Below are 14,672 nucleotides of genomic sequence, written 5' to 3'. Positions count from 1 at the left end.
CACTTACACAGACACCAAGTGGGTACTATCAACCTAAAGAATATGAACACTAATGTGCCAATATGAACACTCCCTAGCCAGTTTCAGACAGTATTTGACCTGCTACAGTAGCCTTTAAGAGCAAGAAGGAGGAGAGAGTGACAGGAGACGGTTTGGGAACAGGGCCAAGTAAGTAGCAGGAAGAATTTAGGCATCACATTAGAGAAGTAGGGAAAACAGAGAAAGAGGGGGAAGGAATAAAAAATTGCTGGCGCAGAGCACTTTCTAAATAGCTGACAGTAAAACTCATCTTTCTTTGTACGGTGGCTTATTTTCCTCCTGTATATTTTCAGCTTCTCTTATTAAAATTCCTTCTTGCAGGTGGGGCTTTTCCATACACAGTGGGACGCATCTCCCATGGATTCAACGTGCGCCCTGATTTGTGTGCAATGGATAACAAGGTGGATCCGAGAAAATACCTTGGCTCATTTTATACAGACTCTCTTGTCCATGACCATGGTGCACTAAGGCTGCTAACAAGTGTGATAGGAGAGGTGAGTTTTAGTGCTTCTGGAAGCAAGCGAGTATTTCTCTATTTAATGCTCTATGAAATAGCAAAAGGAGAAAAGAAGCAGCAAGCAGGAAGAAGACAGTATCACAGTATCACAGTATTATCAGGGTTGGAAGAGACCTCACAGATCATCAAGTCCAACCCTTTACCACAATTCTCAAGGCTAGACCATGGCACCAAGTGCCACGTCCAATCCTGCCTTGAACAGCTCCAGGGACGGCGACTCCACCACCTCCCCAGGCAGCCCATTCCAGTGTCCAATGACTCTCTCAGTGAAGAACTTTCTCCTCACCTCGAGCCTAAATCTCCCCTGGCGCAGCCTGAGGCTGTGTCCTCTCGTTCTGGTGCTGGCCACCTGAGAGAAGAGAGCAACCTCCTCCTGGCCACAACCACCCCTCAGGTAGTTGTAGACAGCAATCAGGTCACCCCTGAGCCTCCTCTTCTCCAGGCTAAACAATCCCAGCTCCCTCAGCCTCTCCTCATAGGGCTTGTGCTCAAGGCCTCTCACCAGCCTCGTTGCCCTTCTCTGGACACGCTCAAGCATCTCGATGTATTCACCCAGTAAAATCAGAGCCAGAGCTTTTATAAAATTATGGGCTTCTGCCATAATATTTTTACTGAATAGAGTTATTGTAATGGTGGGTTTAATTCAGGAAACTCTGCACTGTGTACTTTAGTTGAGTGAGGCTAGGTCCTTGGGTAAGGTCGTTAAGGGTGGGACTGCAAGCAAAGGCTTCACCATTCAGAGCCTTGTTTTCATTTTCAAATGTATACTTGAAGAAATGAAACTGTATTTCCACTTGGGAAGCCATAGACAGAAAGAAGTCATTAGCAAAGAAAGCTTTTGTGAGGATCCTGGAAAGCACATGAAACATCCAAAAGTGCTTCAGTTGTTGGAATAGAGAGTAAAGAAATCTTTGTAGTATAGCAACCTGTTTAAATTGGGTATAGCATGGCAGAGAAAAACACAAAAACATTCAAATAATTCCTTCTCATTAGTAAATTCTCAGGGAGGGTTTTAAATGGCATCACTTATGCCAACTTCTAATGGATCACTGCTAATCAACAAGAGACCTGTATTTGTGTCTTGATTCCTGGAGCTCATGGTGGGTTTGCAGCTAGCAGGCAGATACCTCCCAGATGTCAAAACCAAAAACGGAAGCCATGACACTGACTTTGTTATCTCAACAACTGCATTCCTGTTTCCTGTACATTGGTTTCTAGGATTATATAGTCCTTTCTCATGTACAGGGCTGTTGCTGTCATCAGGGCCTCTTTTATGATCGAAGTTCACAACCACAGTTAAACTGAATGCTTTCTTTCTACAGAACAGATACTGCTGATTTCCCATTTTCACCTCCAACAGACTGAACAGGTTACTGCCATAAATCTGTATTAGAATTGGTACAGAAATGTCTTATCTAGGACAATCAAAAACAGTAATGCAGAACTATTGCTTTCTTCATTGTGGTACTTTGAGCTCAGGCCTCAACCCTTTGGAACCCACAGGTTTTCAGTCTGTGCTGCAGAGGAAATCTGTAGCTTTCAGACAGGACTTCTGCTGGCAGCTCCTCTGCAGTACTTGTGCCTTTTAGGAAAGCTATGCACCAGAGGGATTACTAACAAAACACTAAGGCTCCAGCCCAGTACTGACTTCCTTTAATTTCTGATTTTGACCTCTAAGTAGTAAATATATCATGGTCAACAGCCCAGGAATTTTTACTTTGCATTACCTTGGGAATCTAACTGTACCTTAAAGTAATCAAGTGGCTTTAAATAGTTCTCACAATTGATTTCAAAATTTCACTGGATATGATGTGTGCTTGGATTTTACAAGACACCCAAAAGCTTACAGAGTAACAGTTTAGTAGCTGCCTTCAGTTATCTCATTTTCTGAGAATTCTCCCCAAATCTCAATCATATTCATCCTAAGTATATTCTCATTCAAATGCAGTTACAGCATAGAGGGATGAGTGTAGCCCTCTAATTTTAAATCATGGTGGTCAGATTCCTTTTGTAATTGCCAAGGAGACAAGATCCCTTGCTGCTTTCTTTTTTTCTGCTTTAGAATGTTGGAAGACATTTTTGCCGTTAGAAGGACCTTGGTAAATTAGAAGCTGTGTGACTCAGCATGGCTGAGACCCACAGATTCTTTTTCTGGTGTGATTCTCTTGAGTTGAAATGTAGATGTCAAGAGCAAAGCAGTAAAGTATAAAGGTTGTATTGATGTTGCTGACAAACTTAAAGTTTTTCTCCTTTCACTTGCGTAGAATAAAAGTCTCAGAGGAGTTCCACTTTAGAGTAACAAGTTAGCTTTGCAGCTCAAGGCTGCTCTAAGTTGCACCTGTTGTGGAAAAGCTGCAATCTCCACACCACACTTAAATTGTTACCTCTCTGCCTTTTTTCCCCAAGAAGTGACACCATGATTAGACTTTGCAACTGAAATTCAGTTACTGGAGGAGAGGTTACAGCGACTTCAACAAAGTCACTCAGAAATAGCATCTCTCGTGTCTCATTTATTTTGTCAACAGGCTTCAGAAATTAAGTTCCTTCATGCAGTAAGTTTGACCACTGTGCTACATTGGAAAAAAAATCCTCTTTTTCCAATAAAAGCTAATAGTCAGCATAATTACAGAATTATAGAATGTTAGGGATTGGAAGGGACCTCAAAAGATCATCTAGTCCAACCCCCTACCAGAGCAGGATCACCTAGTAGGTCACACAGGAATGCATCCAGATGGATTTTGAATGTGTCCAGAGAAAGAACTCCATAACCTCTCTGGGCAGCCTGTTCATTATGTTCACATGGAACCTCCTATGCTCTAGCTTGCATCCCTTCACATATCGTAAGAGACGCCACTAAGAAGTGCCTGGCTTTGTCCTCCTGACACTGCCCCTCACATATTAGTGAACATCAATGGGGTCACCTCTCAGCCTCCTCTTCTCCAAGATAAAGATACCTAGCTCCCTCAGCCTTTCCTCAGAAGGCAAATGTTCCACATCCTTAATCACCTTCATGGTTCTGTGCTGGACTCTTTCAAGCAGTTCCCTGTCCTTCTTCAATGACAATAATGCTTCGAAAAATGCCAAACGTCTCAGTGTTTTCAGTGCAGTTGTGTGCAGGCAGAATAACACATGTAAGATGAATAAATGCTGGGCCAAAAAAACAATGTGACTAAGTCTTTAGAGGATGACATTAACTTTATGAGCTGAAGGTTTGAAATAGGACAGCTCTCTAGAGTACAGATAAGAGCTGTGCAGGAAGGGCATCGGTGTGTGTAAAGATGTGCTTAGACATGGCTTCAGGTCCTTCGGGAACAGACATTTCCTGGCATCAGAATGTAAAGTGTTGGCTTTGAGCTTATGAATATTAAAATCTAGTGACAGCTGTGGTGAGTCATGTACATTTAAATCCGTCCCTCCTCAGTTTTGGGTGCAGGTTAATTGGGGCTTATCCCAGTTAAAGCAAGTAGAAATACACATTTCTGAGAAAGACTGTTGAAGGGTTGCAAAAGTGATCCAGTTCTTCATTCCCCCCATGATGAGATAGTATGAAGTGAATGTAAATAAACATAACCCCCCTAATGATGCTGGCTATGCAAAGTGAAGAACTGGGTTGATAGAATGTTTAATGATTCAGTGTATCTCTGCAAAAAATTGCCTATGGTGATTCCTCAAAGGCCTTCACCCAAAGGCAAAACATTCTTTGGCCACAAGTTGGAGCTGAGATTGTTATAGTTACCTGGCCTTTTTTATGGAGATATGTCTTGACAGTAGGAAAGAAGGTGTCATCCAAGGAAAATAATTTTAATTAATATAAGAAGATGAACTCATGCTTCATGCTCTTTGAGATTAATTTTAAGATTCGTATTCCTATTATTGTGGAAAAATTTATGTTAAGTAGAAGAGTCCACTAGGTTTGATCACTACCCAGATGTACCTTTCTAAAAGGAGTGATGCACTAATTGAGATATCAAACTGTGAGTCTTCCAGGGAAAATGGACTTTGTTGATATCCTTATCCTTAGATGCAATAATACATCTATTGTGCTAGGAGTTGTTTTTTTTTTTTATCTGCAGAGACTCCACATGGCTTCTGCAAGGGAGGCTGTTTGCTAAAGACAGATGTTGCAATCCCCCTTTCTTAGATGACTATAAAACCAAAGCTCAGAGAGTATAGATGAACAGCATATATCAGTAGTAGCAGAGCAATAACGCTGCTTCTAAAATTTTCTTGTTAATACACCTCTTAATTTTACTGTTAATTAATAAAGCACACAATTAGCTGTGCAATACTTTCAGTTAAAGGAGTATATAACTGAAATAATATAGATATTGTTTCAGTGAGGGCATGGAATTCCTTTCTGCTTTGCTATACAAGGTACGTAAACAAGAATGTGCAGCCCTTTCCTGGCTTACTTACCCCTGTCTAATAAACAGCTGGGCAAATGCTAGGTTCTCTTCTCCTTTACTTAGAAATCTATTTTCTCACAGGATGTCAGGGGTTGGAAGGAACCTCCGGAGATCGAGCCTAACCCCCCCCACCAGAGCAGAACCATAATCTAGTGCAGGTCACACAGGAATGCATCCAGACAGGTCTTGAAAGTCTCCAGAGAAGGAGACTCCACAACCTCTCTGGGGAGCCTGTAAACTTCTCATATAAATTTACTATGTTTATTGGTGGTTTGGGTTTTTTTTTTTTAATATGGCATATATCTAGTTTTCAATTCAGAAGAAAATGTCTTAATATCAGGTTGAATATTATAAATAAAAGAATGCATTTAGCTGCTTAAATATATACACATCCAAACATACTTTGTTAATCTACAGTCAAAACTTGATTTAGTAGATAGAAGAGTCTAAATTCTCCTATTTTAATCTTATGGCAAGACTTCTGTAATAGATTTCAACAACACAGGATAGAACAATAGAATGTATAACTTTCCTATTAAGCTTCTGTCAAAGACTCTCGGGTGACATCTACTGGAAGTGAAAAAAAATTAACAAATAGGAAAACCGAATCATTTCATGAAATGACTGAAATATGTTTTCTTCACCCTGTTTCAGTATTGGTAACTGAGTTCAAATATTACAGCAAGCGCTGCAAATTCATGAGCTTGACTTCAGATTCATGAGACATTTAAAAACATATAGTCTTAATGAAAACTGTGCCTTTCAAATATTCATGTCTCCAGGAGATAAATCTTAAAGGAAAATAGACTTTTGATAAAATCAAGAGAGTTGGCAGTATGCAGTCTCCAGGGTAGCTAAAACAGGGAAATAGCATTCCAGTGTGAAAATGAGCCTATAACAATGTGGACCTCTTGAGAATCTGCCTTTTTCTTTTCATCACTGATAACAGGAATGATGCATACCAAATTTTATTGAATTTTCTTTTCACTGACTTGCTTTGCAAAACAAACCATATCATGTCACTCATATTCTCAGGTCTGTGTTTCCAATGCACAGCTAAAATTCAACCCCATTTTTTTCCCACAGAAAAAAAAAAGGCTTCCAAAAATAGATTAAATTTTGTAAATGAGATTTTGGTGTTGTTATCTGAAGCTGAATGCCAGTTTAAATTAAATTGGTTTTAAAATGTGTTTGTAGTAATGCTACATGGTACCATGCTTTAAGTAATTATTATATTGTAATTATTACAGCTTTAAAGCATCACATAAACAGTAATTTTGCTTGCTTTGTATTTTTTATTACATCTAATTCTCAAATACATAAAATTTTGAGTTTGAGTGTGTCTGTAGTCAAAAATTTCAAATTCAGGAATGCAAATCTAAGCATCTCTTCTGAGTTTGGTGCAGAACTTCCTGAGATTCTTAAAAATAAGTGTTAAAAACTCTTTTATTGCTTTTTGACTGCACACAACCATGCTGAGCATGCACAGAATATGAAAAGAACCAAAAAGTAAGTCAAGAAATGGAAGGAAGAATTCTGTGTGTCTTTGTTGGCCATTTAATTATGCCAACACTTAATTAAGATTAATCACTGCATTTTAGACAAACTGCTTGCAGAAGCAGCATGAGCAGGTAGGAGAACCATTTTTGTTATCTTTCAAACCAGCACCACAGTATAGAGACTTGATCTAAGTTGATTCCCCTTTGTGTTGTATTCATCACAGCAATATACACTCATTTCCATGGGCCTGGGATCTGCAGTGTGGACATCAGAATAAAAATGCACCAAACTTTAGCTATATACCACAAAAACAACTAACAAATAAGCTGAACTTTTTTTCAAACATAATTTCACCCAATATACCCTTGAGTCATTGTTTTCAAACTTGGGTTTTTTTTCTCTAATGAAACTTGGAACCCAAAGAAGAATGTCACATTCATGTTTGCAATTAATCAGTCCAAAGTATTCTTGTAATTCCCTGCAGTTGGTTTATGATAAATTCATAAGGCACACACAATAGATTTGTTAAGGTTACTGCAAAATTACAACATGAGTTCCTATTACCAGGACAAAGTGATTCTGGGGACAGACTACCCTTTTCCACTTGGGGAACTGGAACCTGGAAAATTGATTGACTCAATGGAAGATTTTGACAACAAACTGAAGGTATGATCTTTGTGTTTGAGGGGTTTTCTCCCTCCTTTTTTACATCTCTCATTTTAGACCTGAGATAAAATACTAAAAAAAATAGAGTACTACACTGATTCCTGCAGCCTGAAGAGGCCACTTAGTCTCTTTGCAGCAGTTCATTTTAAAGCATAAGGAAAAACATTTGCGTAAAATCACAGAATCACACAATGTTAGGGGTTGGAAGGGACCTCCAGAGATCATCCAACTCTCCTGCCAAAGCAGGATAACCTAAGTTAGGCTGCACTGGAATGCAGCCAGAGAAGGAGACTCCACAACCTTTCTGGGTAGCCTGCTCCAATGGTCCCTCACCATAAAGAAGTATCTCTTCATGTCGAGGTGGAACCTCCTATGTTCTAGAAACCTCCTGTGCCCTCACTGGGCACCACCAAGATAAGACTGTCACCTTCATCTTGACACTCAACCCTCACATATTTATAGACATTAATAAGATCCTCTCTCAGTCTTTTCTTCTCAAAACTAAACAACCTCAGGTCTCTCAGTTTCTCTTCATCAAAGAGATGTTTGAGTCCTACAGTCAGCCTCATAGATCTCCACTCTGTCTCTCTTGACCTGGGAATCCCAAAACTGGACACAGTATTCTAGGTGTGGTCTCACCAGAGCAGAGTAGGGGGGAAGGAGAACTTCTGTAGATCTGCTGGATACACTTTCCTTAATGCACCCTAGAATACCATTTAGCCCTCTTGGCCCAAAGGGCACATTTCTGTCCCATAGATGACGCAATAATGTGAGTTAAGCATGCACAAACACATATATGTTTTGTTTTTACAGGATAAACTCAAGGCTGGCAATGCTCTGGAATTTTTGGGTCTTAGCAGAAAACAATTTGAATAATTATGAAGATGTTAAAAGAAACCAAACTTCAGAAACTACGCTGAATCCTCAGGGATATTTCTCTTTGCATGTGCAATTATACAGATGAAAAATAAATTTGATGAGTACATTACAGTCTTCTGTTATTTCCAGAACAAAAGCAATGGTACTGGAAATGAACACACACAGGTATTTCTGTGCGTTTGAGGATTTAGGCTCTCTTTAAACAATTCTGAAATCCCTGCTCTCATCAAAAATAAAAGATCTCATCTCTTGCAGTTGTAATCAGAATCTCTGAAGGATAATCAGTGTCACATTATTAGGACTTGATTCCCAGGAAGACAGAGCTAAGAATATTATTAATTGTATTCATCACTTTTCAGTCTTTGTTATGCCAAATAAACAGAATTTTAAACTATTTTAAAACAGAATATAAACAGAATCTTGTGGATGCCCAGCAACGGACATTTGCCTTTATCCACTGACTGGAATTGCAGCGTGCCACACTTCAGCTCAGCACTAACACTTTGTAAATGTTGTGATAGGATGAAAAAGGTCTGTGGGGGCTGGTAATTGTTAATTGCCTCCTACACCCCTGGCAACTTATTCATCAGAAACAACTTGAATATGGTTGTAGGTACAGAAATAATATCTTTGTGGGGGCAATACTTTGTGTGCCACTGTAAAAATAAATACTAGCGTTTAACAACAGTATGTTTTAATGTTCTATTCCTCAAGAAGTAGCTCCTAAAAGTCTGGATACTGTAAATGTTACAGTGTTAATGCTCTATCTATTGGAAGTCCTGCTGTAGGAATGGTAAGTGATTTACTTTAGAGACTATTGATTGAAATGAGTTTTCTTGATTATCCAGTGAGCACACAGGCATCCTCCTCCTGAGAGGAATTTATACTAGTTCGAAAAATGCTGATGAGCACTTACGGTCTCTGCTCTTGTGGGACTGTCTGCTGGCTACCTGTGGTGTAACTGTTCTCCTGTTCAGACTTTGAACATTCCAGGAAAAATACTTCTAGAGAGAATTTGTCTTTGTGGCTGTCTGTAACTGTCCTTATGCCTATGACTGGACCTAAACAATGTTGAAGATCAACAGTTTCTGTTGCTACCACCCCTGTTAGAATACAAAGAAGGCTCTGTCCTTCTTTCACAGTGTTAAAACCAAAACAAAAAGTGGTTTGTGCAGGTTACTGATATGGTTTCCTAGCTGTTGCATTTGAATCTGCTTGAAGGAGTTCAGCACAGAGCCACAAAGACCATTAAAGGAGGGGAACATCTGCCTTATGAGGAAAGGCTGAGGGGGCTGAGTGTCTTTAGTTTGGAGAAGAAACAGAGAGATGACCTCATTAATGTTTATAAATATGTGAAGGGCAAATATCGGGAGGACAGAACCAGGCTCTTCTCAGTGATGTTTAATGACAGGACACAGGGTAACAGGTGCAAACTGGAGCACAGGAGGTTCCACTTGAAGATAAGGAAATTTTTTTTCAGTGCAGGAGTGACAGAGCACAACCTTTCCAGAGAGATTGTGGAGTCTGCTTCACTGCAGATATTCAAAACCCACCTGGATGTGTTGCTCTGTGACCTACTCTAGATGATCCTGCTCTGGCAGGGGGGTTGGACTAGATGATCTTTTGAGATCACTTCCAACCCCTAGCATTCTGTGAGTCTGTGTGATTCCATAAAAGAAGCTGAAGTAGACAGTAAGTCAGAGACTTTCCTATAAGAAGGAAAAAGGACCCAGAAAAAAACAGCTTAAACATTATTTTTTGTCCTCAGGTGTGCAAGAGTTCTGTTGGCCTATTTAATTTTAGCATCTGCATGCAAGCACTGAGCTACTTAAATGTATGAATTTTCAACCAGATATTTTAAATTAAATTTCAAAGCAGAATAAAGGCAACTTTGTTCCTCATATCACACTATTTTTCCTTCATCGTATCTGATTTTCACAGATGTTTGAAGGGATTTAAGAGGAAAATACATTGTGGTTTCACCAATATATTTTAATTTGATAAACCCTTCTGTTTCTTTATGATGGAACCAGTGAAGTTAGTGAGAATGCAACCTTACATCTTTGGGGATTGAGGCCTGGAATCTCTCCAATAGCAAGAGCAGTATTTAATTATCTTAACCTGGGACCGAATGGGTGATTGCAGCACTCTGCATGGCAATTAATTAACATGTACACCATGCATAAATCATATTCATTATGTACTGACATTACTTAATGAAATTCTACTTATTATTGATGTGTTAAGATTTTTAAGACATGGATATATATGGTCTTCCCTACATCTTCGCTTTTTCTCATTAACAAAGCTAATGTAAAATTGTAATTACAGTCAGACAAGAACATTCTTAAAACTCTTCCACCATAATATGAAGGAATTAAAAAAATTTAAGTTGAACACCCAAACTCCATGAGTCTTACCATTATTTAATCATTGTGTTTTAAAAATGCTAAGGGCACAAAAATACAAAGGCAAAGATCAGATCCTAATTCCAACAGAAGTCTTCGCAGTTAAATTTCCTCTGCATGTGCAAAGCTTTAAAGGGGATTGACAATTGGGAAGATCAAGCCAGTAACCCAAATCTGTCCATGCTGCATTACATGTGTCTGCATGTTTTATCAGTATTCTACTGGGTCTAGTGATAAAATTGTAACTTATTGTATAAAATTTGCACTAAAACTCTAAAAATACAAATTGCAATGTAATTAAAGGTGAACAAAACTGCTGTGGAGTACTAGTGGCATAGGCTAAACACAAGAACACTTGCTGCCCTCATTTCGATCCATAATGATCAGGCTCTTAAGTAAAAACAAGCACTTTTTTGTGCCCTTTGAACCCCGGATCCATAACCTCAAGCTGTTGCTTAAAATCAGCGACTGAACACAGAGTATCCAGTAAGAACTACCTGCAAGCTGCGTTCCAGTAGGTGTTAAAATAAGAGTTACATGGATAGACCAAATGGACTGTGCTTGAAGTTAGGAAGTATAGTAGGGCTCTGTATTTTCCTAACAGGGAGAAGGCTGCTTCACTTCAAAGCAGTAAGAGACAGAGTTATGATTCACAGAATCAACGAGGTTGGAAAAGACCTCTAGGATCATGAAGTCCAACCTATCACCTAACCCTTCTAATTAAATAAACCGTGGCACTAAGTGCCTCATCCAGCCTCCTCTTAAACACCTCCAGAGGTGGTGACTTCACCTCCCCGGGCAGCCCATTCCAATGGGCAATCACTCTTTCAATGAAGAATTTCTTCTTAGTGTCCAGCCTAAACCTGCCCTGGTGCAGTTTGAGACTGTGTCCTCTTGTTCTGTCTCTGGGTGCCTGGCAGAAGAGACCAACCCCTGCCTGGCTACAACCTCCTTTCAAGTAGTGGTAGGCAGCAATGAGATCTCCCCAGAGCTTACTCTTCTCCAGGCTGAACAACCTCAGCTCCCTCAGCTGCTCCTCGTAGGGCTGTGCTCCAGCCCCCTCACCACCCTTGGTGTCTTTCTCTGGACATGTTCAAGTACCTCAACATCTTTCTTAAATTGAGGGGACCAGAAATGGACACAGTACTCAAGGTGTGGCCTAACCAGTGCCAAGTACAGGGGCAGAAAGACTTCCCTGGTCCTGCTGGCCACACCATTCCTGATACATGCCAGGATGCCATTGGCCTTCTTGGCCACCTGGCCACACTGCTGGCTCATGTTCAGTCAGCTGTCAACAAGTACCCCCAGGTCCCTCTCTGACTGGCTGCTCTCCAACCACTCTGTCCCCAGCCTGTAGTGCTGCATGGGGTTGTTGTGACCCAAGTGCAGAACCTGGCACTTGGCCTTGTGAAAACTCATGGTGTTGGACTGTGCCCATCTACCCATCCTGTCCAGGTCCCTCTGCAGAGCCCTCCTGCCCTCTAACAGATGGACACATGCTCCCAAACTGGTGTCGTCTACAAACTTACTGATGTTGAACTCAATCCCCTCATCCAGATCATCAATGAAGATATTAAACAGGACTGGGTCCAGCACTGGTCCTTGGGGCACCCCACTAATGAGTGGCCACCAACTGGATGTGGCACCATTCACCACCACTCTCTGGGCCCGGCCATCCAGCCAGTTCCTAACCCAGTACAAAGTGCCTCTGTTCAAGCCAAGGGCTGCCAGCTTAGCCAGGAGTTTTCTATGGCAGACAGTTTTCTATGGCCTTGCTGAAGTCCAGGAAGAGAATTACAGTGTACCACTCACAGTCTTGACATTTTTCTTGCAGAAGCACTGATTTCAAATACACCAAAGCCTTTTCCACTTTCTTTCCACATCCTCTGTTTCCATTATTTAGTCTTTCCAATACAACAATCAACTAGCATGCCAAAATATTTTGGCCCTTAAAACAGATGTTCTTTATTCTGGTGCCCACATACACCGTATTTCAAATCTGTGAGACCAGGACCATAGACAACTGTGGTAGGATCATGCTTTCTGAGGGGTACATGGTATATCAGAGATGCGAGGCCCCCTCACAGCTAAACTCTAGATTGTCATCCTAATTCCATTGCTATCCCCTACAGAAAACACCAATGGCTCACTTTTTTGAGACTAGAACATAAATCTTCACTAAAAGCCTAAAGGTTAATGGATGCCACATAACTAATGGAATTCATTCTGGGGGACCAAGACACACTCAGTTTTAAATCAGTGCTAAATCAAGAACTATTAGCCAATTTCAGAACTAGATCACACATCACAGCCTGCATCTTCAGAACACATAACTCATTTATTAATGCTCTTTCACTAAGTTGTTCTCTCCTGCTGTGGGCCCAGCTTACCAAGGAACAGGAATGCAAGTTAATTTATCATGCTTTAGGAGCAAGGTCAAAATGCTTACAACCAAGAGATGTTTATGCTATCTCTGAGAATGAAGATCTGTGAATCTGGCCTGCCAGCAACTGTAGGAGAGAGTCTTGTGAAGGTAAGACTTCTCTGGTTTTGCTAAAACTAACAAAGGAAGGCTAAAACAACAAAACATGCAGCTTCAGAACAGATTTTTAAGGCTGTCATGCCCAAGCAGAGATCTTTACCTAATCAACTGCAAAAGGAGCACACACTAAACATGCATGACTATACTTCTCAACAGGCCACCTAAATTATGCTAAGTATCACCGAGGCAGAGACAGCCTGAGTTAGGGTATAAAAACCCTTAACAACATGTTGCCAGGAAAGCCTGTATAATTAGCAGAGGCAGACAGACAGCAAACTGTGCTCCTTTTCCTCCTCCCAAGACAGGGACACCTTCCAGTTAAGAACTGTACATTCAATATATGGCTGAACTTTTACTACATTTCTATTATTCGCAAGGATTTGCAATAGCTGTCAGATGTTACCCACGATCTGCTAACTTTAGCTCAACCACTTGCAGTTAGTTCACTTATCACTTCAGCAAATGAAACCTATCAATTTTTTTAATCTTTTTAAGCCTATGTCAGTGCGAAGTCCTTATTGGGACACCAGAAAAGAGGCAAATGTTAATTTTGTCAAACAGCTTCAGCGAGTCCTGGGGACTCCAAGACAGGCAGGCATTAGGCTCTTACCCATTAAGGCAACACCTGCCTGACAAAATCCTCTCCCGTATGCATGTGACAGCTTTTGCCTGGAGTTTGTGCTGCTGTGCACTTTACATGAGGTAATAAATGAGCTCACCTGAAATGAGGTTGAAGCAACTTCTGAGTCATTACTGTGAAGAGGAAGTTTTAAGGAAAGCAAGAGTTTTTTTTGCCTCAACTTGTCATCAGCTGAACGCTACAAGTCTGGGAAGGCATAAGTACGGCTGGAGAAAGTACCAGAGAGGACGGCTTAAGTCGCTCTCCACATCTGCTCCGGAGCTGACAAAACACAGACACCTGACTTCCTGGCTGCTGCTCCTTCCGAGTGAGGCTGGGGTTTAATCTTTCTGGAGTACACACAAATACTCAGTGTCTCTAAGTCAAATTGCTTATTTACTGCTGAAAATTCACCCAACTGCAACAGGCAACACGGAACAAGATGGGAAAGGCCTGCTCAGTTTTCAAAACTTCATCGCTTACAGACACCCTAGGCCGCGCCGCTCCTCTCTCTCTACCGTTGACATAACACCGGAAACTCGGTATCTGAGTGAATGGTCCCCGGCAATGAAAACCTGTCAGTGGGACCACTCTTTTCCGAAGACAGGCGGCCACCCGCCCCTCTGACAGGGCACGACAGGACAGGACAGGCCAGGGCAGGGCACCGCACCGCACCGCGCCGCGAGGGAAAACTCCTCACACAACTGCCGCCAGACTGCGCGCGGCGAACGCCCTCTCGGCACCGCCTCACGCGCCCGCCGCGCTGCAGCCAATCAGCGCCGGCCACCGGCCAGTGAAGCGGCGCCTCTAGCGGACGAGGCTGCCGCTGTGCTCCGCTGCAGCCAATCAGCGCCGGCCACCGGCCAGTGAAGCGGCGCCTCTAGCGGACGAGCTGCCGCTGTGCTCCGCTGCAGCCAATCAGCGCCGGCCACCGGCCAGTGAAGCGGCGCCTCTAGCGGACGAGGCTGCCGCTGTGCTCCGCTGCAGCCAATCAGCGCCGGCCACCGGCCAGTGAAGAGGCGCCTCTAGCGGCCGAGGCTGCCGCTGTGCTCCGCTGCAGCCAATCAGCGCCGGCCACCGGCCAGTGAAGAGGCGC

The 14,672-nt window shown here is 41.8% G+C and overlaps 1 protein-coding gene across 10 annotated transcripts in view; it reads left to right on the top strand.

Moving 5' to 3' along the window:
* ACMSD (aminocarboxymuconate semialdehyde decarboxylase) overlaps nucleotides 1-10,729 on the top strand; it is a 59,166-nt gene extending 48,437 nt beyond the window's left edge. For all 10 annotated transcript variants that reach the window (XM_064155976.1, XM_064155955.1, XM_064155992.1 and 7 more), the window contains 3 exons: nucleotides 361-533; nucleotides 7,030-7,128; nucleotides 7,942-10,729. In XM_064155976.1, coding sequence (XP_064012046.1) covers nucleotides 361-533; nucleotides 7,030-7,128; nucleotides 7,942-8,004 — 335 coding nt within the window. In that variant the 3' untranslated portion in view covers nucleotides 8,005-10,729. The remainder of the gene's footprint in view (nucleotides 1-360; nucleotides 534-7,029; nucleotides 7,129-7,941) is intronic.
* Nucleotides 10,730-14,672: the final 3,943 nt, after the last annotated feature.

This window comes from Pogoniulus pusillus, chromosome 2 (assembly GCF_015220805.1).
Source record: "Pogoniulus pusillus isolate bPogPus1 chromosome 2, bPogPus1.pri, whole genome shotgun sequence".
Lineage (NCBI taxonomy): Eukaryota > Metazoa > Chordata > Aves > Piciformes > Lybiidae > Pogoniulus > Pogoniulus pusillus.
This window is presented reverse-complemented; position numbering and strand designations above follow the sequence as displayed.